Consider the following 16,512-nt stretch of genomic DNA (forward strand, 5'->3'; position numbering starts at 1 on the left):
CCCTTAATAAAAAAGTGTAGTTTTTAGAATGTGAATATATTTTGTTTTGAGGTGGGGAATGGTTACTATAATGGAGTGTTTATATAGATGCATATGTTAAGTGGGTTCAAGGAAAGAGATGAGAGAAACTTGAAACCTCATCGGATGACAGTTAAGGAACAAAGAATTATTAGCTAAATGGCTTTGGTTCTCTAGAATAAACCGCAATTGCTTCCCTGCTTCCAAGAAGTTTGTCAGGGGTTTTTTCATCTATTTACATGGTTTATCTAATCGAATTTGACTAAGTTCCCCCCAACACACTGCTTACACGCTGCCTCTAATGTTTATTCAATGCAATCACGATTAGAACTTTCCTCCACAACTTATTCAAGAGACAATGTAAGCGAATTAAAAAATTGTAGACATTCTATATAGTAGACCCAGGGAATCTATTGGTTAAGTATCATGTAGATTATTATAGATTTTTTAATATTTATTTTTTATTTTATAAATAAAATAAGTAAATATACGATAGGTGTTGAAGTTTTTTTGGAAGCAAATAATGTTATTAACAAAAATCCCTTTAAACGTTATAAGAAAGACTTATTTTAAAAAATAAATTAATCAAAAAAATATAATTAAGAGTGTCTATAATTGATAGCAACAACAATAAGTATCACTAATTACCTAGATTTGTATTTATCAATTAAGAGTGATACTTATTGTTGTTGTTGTGGGACATAATTCAACAATTAATTAGGTGCATCACATATAACATTTAGGTACAGATTGTTGTGATCAACACCTGCTACACAGGGTTCGACCCTACACAGGGTTCATTGGATTTGTCAAATGTCTCAAACAGAAAGTAGAAACATTGGATTGATTGAATTTTTTGTGGTACGCGAATGATTAATATTGAATTATGATTAATATTGTGGTATGCGAATGATTAATATTGTGGTACGCGAATGGTTAAAGTCTCATGATTGTCACGTGTTGATGCAACAATTGTTAGTCATGGCCATACGAGACATTTTGCCTAACAAAGTCAGTTTAGCCATAACTCGCCTGTGTTTTTTCTTCAATGCCATATGTAGTAAAGTCCTTGATCCTGTCAAATTTGATGACCTGGAAAACGAGGCTGCAATTATATTGGGCCAGTTGGAGATGTATTTTCCTCCTGCTTTCTTTGACATCATGGTCCACTTAATTGTTCACTTGGTCAGAGAAATCAAATATTGTGGTCCTATTTATCTGCGCTGTATGCACATGAGTTGAGCGCTACATGAAGATCTTAAAAGGGTATACCAAGAATCTACATCGTCCAAAAGCATCTATTGTTGAAAGGTACATCGCAGAAGAAGCCGTTGAATTTTGTTCAGAGTACATTGAAAAGGCTAAACCTGTTGGCCTTCCTGAGTCTCACCATGACGACAGAGTGGGCGGTAAGGGTTCAAGAGGACTGCATGTTATCACTCCAAGTGTAAAAGATTTGTTACAAGCTCACTTGTATGTGTTGAACAACAGTAATGAAGTTTTGCCATACATAGTTCAGCATGAAGGTTTAGTCAAACAAAGTAATCCAAAAATGTCAAAGAACCGTCTTGAAAAAGCATAACAAGACTTTCTCTTATTGGTTTAAAGATACAATCTTTGTTGACGAAAATGCTTCTGAAACATTAAGAAAGCTAGCTCATGGGCCTAAAAGAAATGTTATAACTTGGCAAGGATACGACATAAACAAGTATTCCTTCTGCACAAAAGCACATGACGAAAAAAGTACAATGCAAAACAACGGGGTAACCCTAAGGGCTGAATCTCAACACTTTGAGAGTGTACATGATGACAATCCATGTGTAGCTTCCATCCCTTACTTTGGCTTCATTAATGAAATATGGGAGCTTAACTATGTCAAATTTACTGTTTGTGTTTTCAAATGTAAGTGGGTTGACAGCAACACCGGTGTACAGACTAATGATGTAGGATTTACATTGATAGACCTAAAGAAACTAGCTTACCAGAATGACCCTTTCATCATGACAGAACAAGCTAAGCAAGTATTTTATGTGCAAGACCCTTGTGATGAAAGGTGGTCTGTGGTTCTACACGGGAAAACAATTGGTGTTAATGTAGAAGATGATGATTCATACATGGACACTTATGTTAGTCCTTTGTCCACACAAATGACTTCTAACATCGTCGGAGAAGAAGAAGCTGATGACATTCATGCTAATTGTAATGATCATGATGAAGGAGAACTAATTAACATCGTCTAACGTAATTTTCTAATATAGTATTTCATTTCGGTACATTCATTTACATAACTCATACAGTGTTTTTTGATAATATTAACTAACTCAACTTTTTCTCTTTAAAGGACCATGGCTACTCCACCTGCCTCGCCTCTTCCTCCTCTTCCTCCTCCTCCCGCAGACGCATTAGCGTCTCCATCTACGTTGAAGCGGACACGCAAGGTGACACGGTTACGATCATTGGCCATTAGACCACTTGGGGCAGAAAGACCTGTGGTCAACGTCGATCCTGCTACCGGCAAGGCCGACGGTCCCCACAAGAAGAAATTAAGAATATATTTGGGGATTGTTGCTCGTGATAAGGTCGACGTGACATATGACACCTGGAAGCAAGTCCCTGCTGCTCAAAAGGATTTGATATGGGAGGATATTCAAGTATTTGAGTTTTCTTCGTTGATTTTCTTTAGTAGTCTAAATTTGTTATTTACTTACAATAAAACCTATTTTATTGTTTGTCAGGCGGAATTTGAAATCCCTAAAGCTTCTGACAGTAAGACAAAGAAGAAAATTCTTCAGACTGTCGGCGAGCGCTGGAGGCAGTTTAAATCTGACTTGACTAGGAAATGGGCACTTGCAGCCGACAAGGACGGTGTGGACGACATTGTCTGTGAAAAATACGACATTAGCAAGGAGAAATGGGCCTAGTTTTGTCAGACCTGCAAAGACCCCTCGTGGGAGGTATGTACTTTGTCATTTTAGTTGTTTTCCACAACAAAATCACTTCTTATAATTCATTGTAGTAATCATTTTCATTAATGTTCAACTTTTGCAGGATGTGCGGAAAAAGGCACAGGCCATCCAAAAGCAAAACACTGCCCCCCACGTGTTGTCTCGTGTGGGTTATGAATATTTAGAACAAAAGCTCATGGCTGAGAAGACAAAGAAAAGTCTGGAAGAAGCTGCCCAGTCCGGAAGCACTGAGGGCGTCATTGACCCTCCATCTCCCATCAGACGCCACGTGAAGTGGAAGATGACCCGCACGAAGAAAACTGGGCAGATGACGTCTGAGGCAGCAAAGGAAATGGCTGAGAAGATTGTAAGTCATTTTTAATTAATAATTGTAATTATCTTTGTGTATTCTATGAATTCCTTGGACAAATATGTGTTTTGTATAGGATTCTTTGGACGAGCAGGCGTCATAGGGATCGTTCGTCCCCCATGGACGTCAGGATGTCCTGAATGCTGCCATTGGGCGACCAGAGCACCCTGGCCGTGTTTGTGCTGTTGGAGTCGATGTCACCATAAAGCAATACTTTGGATTGGCTCCACGAACGTCCCGCAGTTCTTCCTCCATGCCTCCTGAAGACCTACAACAGCTGACCCAACAAATCAGGGACCAACTGTAGGAGTCAATCGCAGAAAAAGTGACTCGACAGCTGATGGCATCCTTCAGCCAGATACAGTCCCAGTTTCAGTATTAGATACATTCACAGGGACTTGCATTGCCTCCGGAGCCAGAGGTTGGTCCCTTAGGTGCTTGTGTCAGCACAAAGGAGAGTTGTGTTGCTCCCTCAGGGAACGATCCAGGGACGGGTGACTCAGACAAATGCGGGCTATACATTGAAGAAAATCCTTCCTGCCTGGTTGCCCTAGGAAGACTTTATGAGGGATCCACAACAGTTCACAACATCCCTTTGTTGCATTGCCAAGTCAAGGTTGGTGTTAAGGAGGTTAAAGATGCAGAGGCTCTCGTTCCTGTACCCACTGACGAGGTTACCTTAGTGGGACAGACAGTTAACACCTTCCTTGCTTGGTCGACACATCTTGTGAAGCGTTTATCAGAACAGGTATTTTACTCTGGTTATATGTTTCTTTTTTTCAATTAATTTGTTCACTGTAATCAAAACTTGTTAATATCTATGTTTGATCAACAGGCAGCTGTGTCTCCAGCAAAACCTCCAGAAAGCTTGGTTGATGAGGTCGATGATCCGCTGTACCTGATGACATTGACCATCCCACAACTGTTTTTGAAGCCTCTCCAGGTTATGTGGGATGCTACCATATTCAGGGTGTTTAATCAAAACTTCCCGTTGTACATAAAGCACGAAGATCTCTCTGAAATTACACACGGTGGTCAATGTCTCAGCATATCTGTTATACAATTGTGAATTTTGTAAGTCATTTTAGATTACTGTCAATTACCAAAGTAATTGTTTTAAATTCATACATAATTAACTTTGTCTTAACAACACAGACATCTGACTGAGACAAGTCTGCGAGCCGGGAATTCCGATGTGTATGGATTCCTCGAGCCATAGTCCATTCAGAGATCTGGGCAATCGCAATTTGAATCGAAAAGCTACATCAAGAGTTGGATGTAGAGTTCAAAACGAGATATTTACCTTGGAGCCTACCTGAATGGGTAAGTCAAACACAACAACTAAATTTAAATAATCTATATTACTACAACAACCCATATTTGTCTCTATTGCAGCGGACACTGGCAAATGGTCGTCATTCTGCCTAAGGAAAACCTAGTTGTCTGGTTTTGTTCTTTACATAACAGGCCAGACAACTACCTTAAGGGAATAATTAACAGGTCAGTATTGTTTTCAATATATTTTCATTGGCATAACTCAACAACATCAATATTTTAATGTTCCTCATATTCAAAACTAGTGCTTTTGAAAGGACTTGATAATACTCCACAACCTAAATCCAAGGCTGCTGCTAGGTGGATTGTTGTTAAGGTACGTGATTTAAATAAAACTTCTACTTATATATATTTTATGTGTGTGTACACTAATTCTTGTTAATGTTTAATTAATATCCAAATTTCATTATGTATTTAATGTAATAGACAAAAAGGAAGCACTGAATGTGGATATTATGTGATGCACTGGATGTCCACGATAATCTTAGGATCTTTCAGGAATAATTGAGAGACGGTAATTGTTTATTTCAAACAAAGTTGGTTTTCTTATAATTGTTATTACATTATTAATTTTTTTTTTATTTGATCATGCATTATTTTAATGAAGTTAGACCATTGGAAGCAGAGAGATTCAAGGCGCTTCACATCCAGTGGGCACAATATTATCTAAAAGTTAGAAATCAAACATAGGATGTTAGACAACTATATAACTTTAGGTTACTTAATTAGTTTACATACTTTGCATTACATTTTTTACAATTGTTGTTTCATTTTAACATTGAATAACCTTTGTTGATAGCTAATTTTCTGCTAAAACCTATTTGAAAGCAGAATGCAAATGATATATGTTGTGTGCTATGTGGTCTGATTTTAAATTTACAGGTTAAATTTTGTTTTTTTTTTTTGTAAAAACAGAGATAGTATTTAAAAAAAAAATTCCTGAAAACAACATTGGTTTTTTTTTTTTTTTTTTTACAGAAAACTGATGTTAACGATTAACATCAATTTTTTTTTAAAAAATCGATGTTAACATATATTAACATCGATTTTCTGTAAAAAAAAAAAACCAATATGTACGTTAACATCGGTTTTTCTAAAAAACTGATGTTAACTGTCAACATTAACACATTCGTTAACATCAGTTTTTTTTTTACAGAAAACTGATGTTAACTTACGTTAACATTAATATACATTTTTTGGGTGTAATTCATATTATCAACATCGGTTATTTATATAACCGATGTTGAAAATTTTACGTTAACATCGATTTTTAAAAAATCGATTTTAACGATAATACTTTCAACATCGGTACTTTCAACAACGATTTTTGAACCGATGTTGAAAGTCATAAATAACCGATGTAGAAAGCATATTTTCTAAAAGTGAAATCATGACTCTATCTTGTTATTGCCTGAGACATTAGGCGCAGACTTTGCGAAACATGTTTTGATAGTGTACAAGACACAACTTTTAACCATTATATTTGTTTACATCTAATCAAAATAATTAAGAGTCTTGATTAATCTTAATACATAAATGTCTTTTGATTTAACAATATATATATATATATATATATATATATATATATATATATATATATATTACTTTTCATTTTTGAAACAAAGTTTAATTTGTTTCTTTCAAAATAATTTAAATTTATTAATATTTTGTGACTTAGTTTTTCATGCTAAAATCTAACACTTTAAATTTATTAAATTTAATGATTTAAAATTATAGATCATTTAATAAAGAAAGATAATAATAAATGATGATTGCTTTAATGAAAATTTTTAATTAGTTTGATCTTTTGACAGTACATTAATTATTTTATTTAATTCAAAAGTTAAACATTAAAATTTGTTGGCTTAATTATGTTTTTATCTTCTATCAAATGAACAATTTTAGTCTTTCGTAGTTTTTTTTTTTTATTATTGCAAAGGACTGCCTGTATAATTTCATTAGTAATCAAAAGATTGATATAATCTAGTATATCATAAAAGTTATATTAACTAGCATAAAATTCAGACATCCTATCTAAGGTGTGAGCCACTAGACTAACTTGTCTACAGACCGAATTCGAGAATGAGTTGTATACAAGAATAAGTCTTTCTTTTACAAGCCCTAATAATAACACCAAATTTTCAGAGTTTATGCAGTAACCTTTGCGCGGAAGCTGTCATATAAGTGCTGACAGTCTATTTCAAATGTGACATTTTGGATTTCCAACTCAACGACCCAATTCAGCGCTGCCAACAATGAAGTTGCTCCTTCTGCCAGAGGAAGGACTCCATTCTGGCTGATATGAATTCACCTTCAGAGTTTATAATTTCTAATATATACAAGCTCGCATCCATACTTCTTTAATTCTGAGTAGATTGACGTGTCAACATTACACTCTTGAAAGTTCCTGTTGTCGGTAGAATTCACGTTCTATGACAGTAAAGTTTTTCTAGTTTTAATTGTTTAATTCAAGTCCTCATACGTATACTTTTAAAATTGATTATATTTATTCCAACACTTAGAAAATGGAGTTCAAAAATTGAAAAGGATACTCAACTTGGGATTTGAACCCACTACCATATGCTTTAAGGCCAAGCTCAAAACCATTAAGACAACAATTAGCTTCAAATATAAGTGAAAAATATATTATTATTATTAATATTATAGTATTTTTGGAGAACTAAAGATTCACATATATATAATACTAGTAAATATATGATTCACTATTGTAAAATGAAATAAAAAATAACTTATACTCATAAATACTATTGATCTTAATTATAGCTTAATTGCTCTTTATGAAATACTTTTTCTTTTCATAAAATTGTGTTGTTTTACTTTTTTAATTTTTCTTTCAATACTTTATTAGTGACTGAAATACGATAGTATAATTATTGATGTAGTAGTTTTTTTTATGTTGCTAACATTTTTTGTTAAACAAAGTTATATATACTTCCATAATGAATTATCTGCAACAATCTGTTTATTTCAATACAAAAAAAATTATGTAATACTAAAATTAAACAGATTTGTTCCACATAATCTTTTAGTGTTGGACTGAAATTTATAATTTAAAAAACTATATTGAATTTGAGAAATTGGAACTAGAAGGATTGAAATCACCCATTTGATAAATTTTAGGAACTAAAAATACAATTAAGCTAAATTTTTTTCAAACATTAAATATATTTGTTTATTTTATAAAATTATTAAATTTCTTTTCTAAATTACATAAATATATATATATATGCACACAAAAAATAAAAATGTAAGTACAGAACATAAACAAATATAATTATTTTAATGTAATTTCATTATATTTTGTAAAGCTTTAACATATTTGTTTAATTACTTCCGTTATCGATTTGTTTGTTTTACATTAATATTAGGTGTAATTTGCTATATTTCAATAAAAAATCATCACGTTTTATTTATTTTCAAGTATATGTTTTTATATAAAAGATTAATTTTTTTTAATAATTATTCAAGAGGTCAAAAAATTCTCTGTTGTTAGGTTTTGCTCGTTAAATATAATGAAAAAATTATCACGACAAAAATAGAAAGGGAAAATTATAGGGACCACAGAATTAGAAGGATCAAAATGAAAATAAAAACATGAAACCTTATTGTTATTGAGATTAAAAACTTATATTAAGTCACGTTTATAAAAAAAAAATAAAAATGAAACCTTCAAATGTTGCAAATTCATTAGTAAGGGTATAAAAAAATTAAACCTAAAAATGAAGCACTGACTTTTTTTTTATTTTAGGAAACAAAGAAGCACTGATAAGCAGCAAAAAAATTATAAAAAACAATATACCTTAAACATAAAACATCATATAAATCATGCAAGACACAATCACCTTCAAGATATAAAACAAATATAATTGGCAAGCAACACAACGATTGATGATACCATCGGTAATAACTAGAACTATGGTCCCTTAATTATATAAAAATGTTGAATTAGATCTTTTAATTTTTTAAAAGTTCAATCAAATTCTCTAATTATTAAAAACATCACAATTATACCATTTCCGTCCTATTGGAGCTCACAATGTTAAATAATAATAAGTTTTGACAATTTAATTTTACGAATAATGGTGGTTTTTTAACTACCATTATATTTATTATTTATTTTTAAATTAAAAAATGTAATTAAATAAAAAATAAATTTAACAAAATAAAATTTTAAAAATGTAGTGGTTGAAAGCCGACACTTTATTTATCATTATTTTAAAATTAAAAAAAAATCTTAAAGGCTTTGGTAGGGAGAATGCTAGTGACAATGATGGAGGTGCTGGCGATGCACCATCGCATGTCTTGCAACGAGCTATGGTGAAGAGAGTACGTACGGTTCAAGCATCAGTTTGAACCTTGAGGACATACCAGAGATTTGTGCCTCAATCGTGTGTTCCACTGTGCTGCCTCGTTGGTCTCTATTTGGGAGGTGAAGTTGCGGCGCAACTACCAAGATCTGTTGGATCTCATGCCGCCGAAGTGCCACCAAATCCTCTCCAAGAAGGACATCTTTGTGCTCCTCTTATGGCCCCAACCATTCGACCTCGACCACCAGGTGAGTGCTGCTCTTTAGGTAAGTTATTTTGGTTTTTGAGGTTTTTTAGGGTTTTGTGGAAGTCCTCGTTGCAAGTAGCGGTGAGGTTTGACGCCGGCGGTTAAAAGCTATCACTATTCACAAAATTAAATCGTTGAAACTTGTAATGTAACACCATAAGCTCTAATTAGTAGGAAAAAAGGTACAACTATAGTGCTTCTATTAACTAGAGGACCCGATTAAACTTTTTAAAAATTGAGGGACCTAATTGAATATTCCTAAACAATTAGGGTCAGCCCCGGGCCAGTTGAGAGGTGCCATGACGTAGGATCCACGGCCAAAAGGGGTCCCAATTTTTTTTTAAAAAATTATAGTCATATAACAAATTTTTTATATTATTTATGTAGTTTTTATAATTAAATTAAAAATATTATTTTATTTTACGTCTCTTTTCGTTCAAATGTAGATATGACATGCATGTGATTAAAAAATATTATTATGTTGATTATTAGTTGTTTTTTTTTATCTATTACCTTATAGATCCATATTGAATAAATTTTTAGTTCACTCTAACGTATCAACATGTAATTGATCTATGATAACAAATTTAAAATATTTTTTAACAAAATAAGAAACACAAACAAAAGCTCTAATTATAAATGAATAAAACTAAATATTAGTATATTAATAAAAAAACATGTGCAGTATTTAATATGAAATAATATTTTTTTGATGATAGGCAATATCAAACGAACTAAAATATTTTCTTTAAGAGACAAGATATAAAATTAAATTATAAATATATAAGTAAATTAGAGTTATAAAGAAATATGACGGTTTCTTGCATGTTTATTCTAATTTGCAAAACCGTGATGGAATGGATTTAAAAAATATAAGTCTACACCTTTTATCATTTGAACCTATTCTGTCTTTTGCAAGGATAAAAACAGGTAACATCAAACCTATCATCCACTTGTCCCGTTATCATGTCTATTTTATGTTTTGAGATTTATTAAAACTATTAAGCCTAAGAAAATGTATAATTTTTAATAAAATTACGTGTTCACTTTTTTATATAATATATTTATATTTCAAATAAAGGGTTTAATTTAATTTTTTGTCAGGAGCTCATGAAATTTAAGGACCGATCTTGTAAATAATTAAGGAAGCAAATGTAGAATTAAGTAAAAAATATAATAAGAACAAAAAGGAAAAAAAAACACACACAAAAATAACAAGAAATAGAACACTCCGATAGTATAGAAGTTAAAAAGTTATTTAAGCCGTTTATTTATTTTATTTTCTTCCCTTTCAACCCGTTGAGAAATCTATATTCATATTTACATGGGGGGAAATCAGATGCAGTAACTTTTGGTGGCATGCACTGCATTTTGCATGGTGTTGTTGGAAGAGAGAGTGCACATTTCAAGAAAAGGATAGGAGACATTTTGGTGTTGTGACGTCCAAGGCCCGCCAAACACACTCTCCGTCTTTTACGGAAAGGTAATATTCTCCAACTCGAGTTCAACACACAAGACAAACAACATCACAAGTGAAGAAAGAGAGAGATAAAAAAATAAAAAAGTACTTACCATATTACTGACTACCACTTCTATCCGTCCAATGCAACAAACGATGTTGCAAAACTATTATAAACAACTCAAAGGTCAAACATACACAACTTGGACTCAACTTGTGTTGGATCTCTATTTAGGCCCCCCACACAGCACACCCTTCTCAAATTGATGAGTCCATTCCTCCTTCTCATGTAATCCATTCATAATTAATTTTTATTTTAGGTCTTCATAACTTACATAACATCATTATTCATTTTCCAACAACTTTTGGCTTCATGGAAAACCAATTCTTTCTCAATGCTGGTGTGCCCCCTCAGCTGCATTTTGAGCCTTCACCACACGGTCACCAACCTTGTCCACCACCCTCTTGGCAATCATCACTGTCTTCTGCCATGGATGTTCAAGTCACCGTTTTGAATTGTTCAACTGAGCAGACCCAGGATTGCTTCTACAACACCACCCCAACATGGGACAAGTCAACGGATCATGGCCTTCAGTTTGATTCAGCTCTGAGTTCAATGGTGTCCTCTCCTGCAGCCTCCAATTCCAACATATCAAGTGAGAATTTTGTCATCAGGGAATTGATAGGAAAATTGGGAAACATTGGTGGTGGTGGTGGTTCAGATGAGATCTCACCTCATTCTCAGCCTTTGGTTGGTGCATCTTTCTACATCAATTGCAATAATAATAGCACCAACACTTCATGTTATAGCACCCCTTTGAGTTCTCCTCCAAAGGTGAACACGATCAAGATCCCCACAATGGTGAACCACTTGGTGAAGGAGGGCATGCCCCCAAGTTTGGAGACACCAATGTCCTTGAATTCCACTGTGGCTAAATTCTCAGCTGATCCTGGCTTTGCTGAGAGGGCTGCAAAGTTTTCATGCTTTGGAAGTCGGAGTTTGAATGGCAGGACCACCCAATTGGGACTCAACAATGCTGAATTGGCTCAGAGATCTTCATTGGTGGAAAATGGGAAGCGGCTCCCTAGAGTCTCAAGTAGTCCATCACTCAAAGTGCTTGAATCTCAAATGGGTACTCAGGAGAACAAAAATTCTCCATTGCAAGACCTAATGGAATTGGCCAATTCTCAAGAGGAATCCACAATCTCTGAACAGACCCCAAATGGGGACACTGGGGTGAAGCCTTCCCCTTATGTGAATTCTAGGAAAAGAAAAGGTCCATCCAAAGGAAAAGCCAAAGAAACTTCAGCCTCTATTAACCCCCCTATGGTAAGAACTTTTTATGTCAAAATTGTTTTGTTTTACACTTTTGATTCAAATTGGCATTTCCTGAATCGCAAAGGGTCTTTCACTTCAGGCTGCTGAAGCTAGTGAAGACTGGAATGCGAAACGCAGCAAGCCTAATGCCGGTGAGGGGAATGAAAATGGCCAAGTTAAGGCAGAGGAAGAGTCCAAAGGGGGTAATAGTAATGCAAATGATGAGAAACAGAACAAGAGTAACTCAAAACCTCCTGAACCTCCAAAGGATTACATTCATGTTAGAGCAAGAAGAGGTCAAGCCACTGATAGTCATAGTCTTGCAGAAAGAGTAAGAAAAGAATCACTGTCATTTTCTAACTCTGAATAACACTGGCTAAAAAACATGTGTAGCCTTTTTCATTTTGACTTTGTTTAAACCAATTTTGAAATAGGTTCGGAGGGAGAAAATCAGTGAAAGAATGAAGCTTCTCCAAGATCTTGTCCCAGGTTGCAATAAGGTGCATGGGCTGATAAGCTAAATTAGAATTCAAACAAATTAGGTTGTTATTTTTTTTAATGTGTTCCTTTACTAATTTGGTTATGAACTGTTTGTTCCTTTTAGGTCACGGGTAAAGCACTAATGCTTGATGAAATTATAAACTATGTTCAGTCATTGCAGCGCCAAGTTGAGGTAAACCAGTCTTGGCCAATAAGCATCTCAAATGATGGCCATAATAATAATGTTTTAGATTTCTTGCTCATTAAGAATTCCTTTTTTGCTGTTGCAGTTTCTGTCTATGAAGTTGGCTTCTGTTAACACCAGGCTGGATTTTAGTATTGAGAGTCTAATCTCAAAAGATGTAAGTTTCAGGGCTCTAGACAATGGGTTTGCTTTTTTAACTAAAAAAAGAAAATAAAAATTATTGCTTTTTTTTTTTTTCCTGAGTTGGGATTTGTTGGCTTTTTGGTGATTTCAGATATTTCAATCAAATAATTCTTTGGCACACCCAATATTCCTGATAGATTCCTCAGCACCACCCTTTTATGGGCAACACCCTCAGCCAAACCCAGCAGTCCACAATAACATTCCTAATGGAACTATGACCCACAACTCAGTGGACCCATTAGATACTGGTTTGTGCCAAAACCTTGGCATGCATTTACCACACCTAAATGATTTTAATGAAGGTGGTTCTCAGGTAATCAATTCCTCCTAGTTGTTTGTTTCTCTTATAAAAAACAGTGAAAGAAAAAAAGGAGCCTTATTTTTTTTAAAGTTTCATGCACTTTTTCTAATTCTTCTTATCCAATGATTTTCAGTATGCAAAACCATTCTCTGAAGATGACCTCCACACCATTATTCAGATGGGATTTGGCCAAAATGCAAATAGGATAACACCAATACAATCTCAGAGTTTCAACGGTAAATAAAGCAAAGAGAAAAAAAATATGTTAATGACACATCATTTTCATTAGGCCCCAAAATTGATCTATATGTTTTTTTTTTTTGTCCAATATAGGCTCAAATCAAGTACCCCTATGAAAATCAAGCTCTGATCACCATTCATTACGGCTGAATTGAAGCTTGGAGGAATAGGAAGACTACTGCTGTACACAACAAGAAGGGATTTAATTTGAACGACCCCTTGAATTATTAAGCCATTGTTATCACTAGGTCTAATAGAACCTTCTTTTGTCCTTATGTTAGCCATTTTCTTTTCTTACCCTTTCCATGAGTTTAATTTTTAATCATCAGGGGCAGTTCTTTTCAAATTTTTTTACAACTTCTTCACTGTAAAATCTTTAGGACCGATTCTGATTTCTCTTGGTGCAAATTCTTATTTTTACGGCACCAATTGTAAGATATAGTGCAAATTAAAGGAGTTTTTCTACTACCCGCTATTATGATTATCCCTCCTCACTTTGTCTACTATTGTACGCTTTATATAATTCATACATCACATCAACCCACAAAGAATTTTCGTGGGACTTTATTAAAATCACATTAAAGGTCATGTCAATTAACCTTCTCCTAAATCGCGTAATCTGGTCGATGTGATTCTCACTTGTGTTGCTAACCAGCTGTATTAGTGGGACCATTTTTTTTTTCATCTTAAAATTCTAATTCTAATTTAAGTGATTAGGACATTTGGTTAATTTGAGCTGTGGTCAACTATAACTTGTGGCATTTTTCTTTGTCTTTTTCCCTGTAACTTTCTTTGGTTCACCAAAAGCAGAAGCTTCTGTGTCGTTTTTTTAGCTGAATGGATTAGAAAAATGCACGGGAAAAGCATTAGAAATTGTAGAGGTTAGAAGTTAGAAGTTATAACCACCCCTTTTTGAGAAAACATTATTTTTTTCTTACTAATATATGTGAACATTAAAGGAATCCCAAGTTGGCAGTGGTGAACTTCTGACTAGGCCCAATGAATCATTGAGCTTTATAATTTCACAACTTTTATTATTAATTTAGGGAATAAGAAAAGGGGTTTGTAGTGGAGTTCAGGTTTGTAAAAGATACTCTGGAGATATTACACTAATCTTTTTCTGAGAGGTTGTTAGCAAAAATCCAGTTTGTAAGTTTAAACAAAAAATTTCTTGGTTCTGGTCATACTATTTTAATATACTGGGTCTATAATTTTGCAGATTAGTGTGAATTTAATTATTAAAAAGATGCTTTGAATGTGGTGCTGTATACAGCAGAGTTACATATATTTTATTATTATTGTATTATTGTGTAAAATACCTAGTTTTCTTTAAGCAAAAAATGATAAACAAATCGAAATAGAAAGTGTTAATCTGACAACTTTGTCTCCAAAAACTACAAACGTACGACTAATCATATAACGACGTGTCAAAGGATGTATTGATAGATATTTTTATTAAGAATTAATGTGAACAATTATTAAAGAGACAAAGCAATTAATGCAATAAATTAATTGATTTTGTATAAATTAAATTACATGGTAGTATTTTGAATAATGTAAATTTATTATCTTTACTATTTTTAATAGTATTATTTATATGTAGTTTTGTCCTTCTCTATTTTTCCTTAACTATTCAGCCTGCGGTTTCCTTCATTTGAGTTCTCAATATCTTATGTTTTATGTCAACAATTATGTTATGTTAACTAATAAATGAAACATAACCTTGACATGGAACATACAGCGTGTACCGGTAGCTGGTAGCCAAATTTAATCACTTTAACATTTGAACTTTCCCTTCTATTAACATTTGTTAATTTTCTATTTCAGTTTTATATTCTCTTATTATCACAGAACAGAACACTCTCTTTAATTAATCCATAAAGAGACGCCTGTGAAGCAACAGCATAATTGCCTTTGGTTAAGGTTAAGTTGTCCATATTGCTTAATTAATCTTCTCAATTATGCCAATTTGTTTTTGGGCTAGCTGATCCCATTTCTTTATTACATAAAGTTAGTGCAAAATCAACCTGAAGACTAATTAAGAGTTAGATGAGATTGGCCAACAAAAAGTGCCAATTAATCAGACAATCTAGCATGGCAGAGTTTTATCAATTTGATAAAGCTGGCTTTCAGTACATGAACCATTAAGCTTTTTTTTCTTCTGCTTGCATAAGCACTTTAAAAAGTTCTTAGCAGTTCTGATTATTTTATCTATTCCCTTTAGAAGGTAAAATAGGTGATCATAGATAGATTTAATGCTATACCCTAGCTGTTTTATTGTTTTTCATTTTCTTAATTTTCTTTAATTCCTTATTTCTTTCCTATCCATACATATGTTGCTTGTAATATAAATCTCCTTTACTATTTATCATCTTCAACCACTGAATAAAATTTAAGTTCAACTACATGGGGCTTCCATTTGCCTAATTTTAGGTTGAATTTTACAGTTCAATTGTCATAATCAGATACTGAAATCCATGTCCCTAATAGAATGAAAAGGAAAGGAGAATGTGCTTTCAATGAAATAGCTTTAGATTGTCCTTCTAAAATGACGAGAAAATGAGGCCCTACCAAGCGAGAATGTTTTGAGAGATTTGTAAGGCACACTATAATGATCATTAGGGTAGGCGCCCTACTAAGTAAAGTTGTCACTGCTATATCACCCACCTCCCACTTATTTTTGGGACCCCTCTTTCCCCTCTTTCACCTTAGGATGAAGCAAATAACTTGTTTCGGGGGATTTTGGCAACTTTACTTCCTTTGTTTGGGGAGAAAATCAAACACCCTATTTTTAAAAAAAACCCATCATTTGTTTTACCAACCATCCATTATTTCATGCTCTACAACCGTAAGATTTTATGTTTTCCATCCATTTCAAAGCCTCTCACCATCAAAGACCAATTTTTTTCCGCTATATTTACCTTTCAGACTCATAAGAAAAATCATGTTTATAATTTGAGTAAACATCAATGCTCCATTTTAGTTTCTCACTTAAAATTTGATTCAACACTTTTGTTAGCTAACTTTTGAGTAACACCCTTGAGATACACAATTAAATTTAGGGACAACACCTACCTGTGACA

At 33.4% G+C, this 16,512-nt stretch overlaps 1 protein-coding gene across 1 annotated transcript; it reads left to right on the top strand.

Annotated features, from left to right (window-relative positions):
- The first annotated feature begins 8,939 nt into the window (after positions 1-8,939).
- LOC100787699 (transcription factor bHLH62) lies at positions 8,940-13,904 on the top strand. The gene is made up of 9 exons (XM_041011889.1): positions 8,940-9,244; positions 10,583-12,032; positions 12,121-12,351; positions 12,455-12,520; positions 12,625-12,693; positions 12,791-12,862; positions 12,980-13,201; positions 13,323-13,425; positions 13,523-13,904. Exons 2-9 carry the CDS (start codon positions 11,076-11,078, stop codon positions 13,543-13,545), a joined length of 1,743 nt encoding a protein of 580 aa, XP_040867823.1. The 5' UTR covers positions 8,940-9,244; positions 10,583-11,075; the 3' UTR covers positions 13,546-13,904.
- Positions 13,905-16,512: the final 2,608 nt, after the last annotated feature.

This window comes from Glycine max, chromosome 18, assembly GCF_000004515.6.
Source record: "Glycine max cultivar Williams 82 chromosome 18, Glycine_max_v4.0, whole genome shotgun sequence".
NCBI classification, from domain to species: Eukaryota; Viridiplantae; Streptophyta; class Magnoliopsida; order Fabales; family Fabaceae; genus Glycine; species Glycine max.

What these genes read in the sequence shown, in the direction of transcription:
- LOC100787699 (XM_041011889.1), top strand. Translation starts at nt 11,076, where the DNA reads ATGGAAAACCAATTCTTTCTCAATGCTGGTGTGCCCCCTCAGCTGCAT. An exon ending in GTCATAGTCTTGCAGAAAGA is followed by an intron (nt 12,352 to 12,454) that starts GTAAGAAAAGAA and finishes ATTTTGAAATAG; the next exon opens with GTTCGGAGGGAGAAAATCAG. An exon ending in ACAATCTCAGAGTTTCAACG is followed by an intron (nt 13,426 to 13,522) that starts GTAAATAAAGCA and finishes TGTCCAATATAG; the next exon opens with GCTCAAATCAAGTACCCCTA.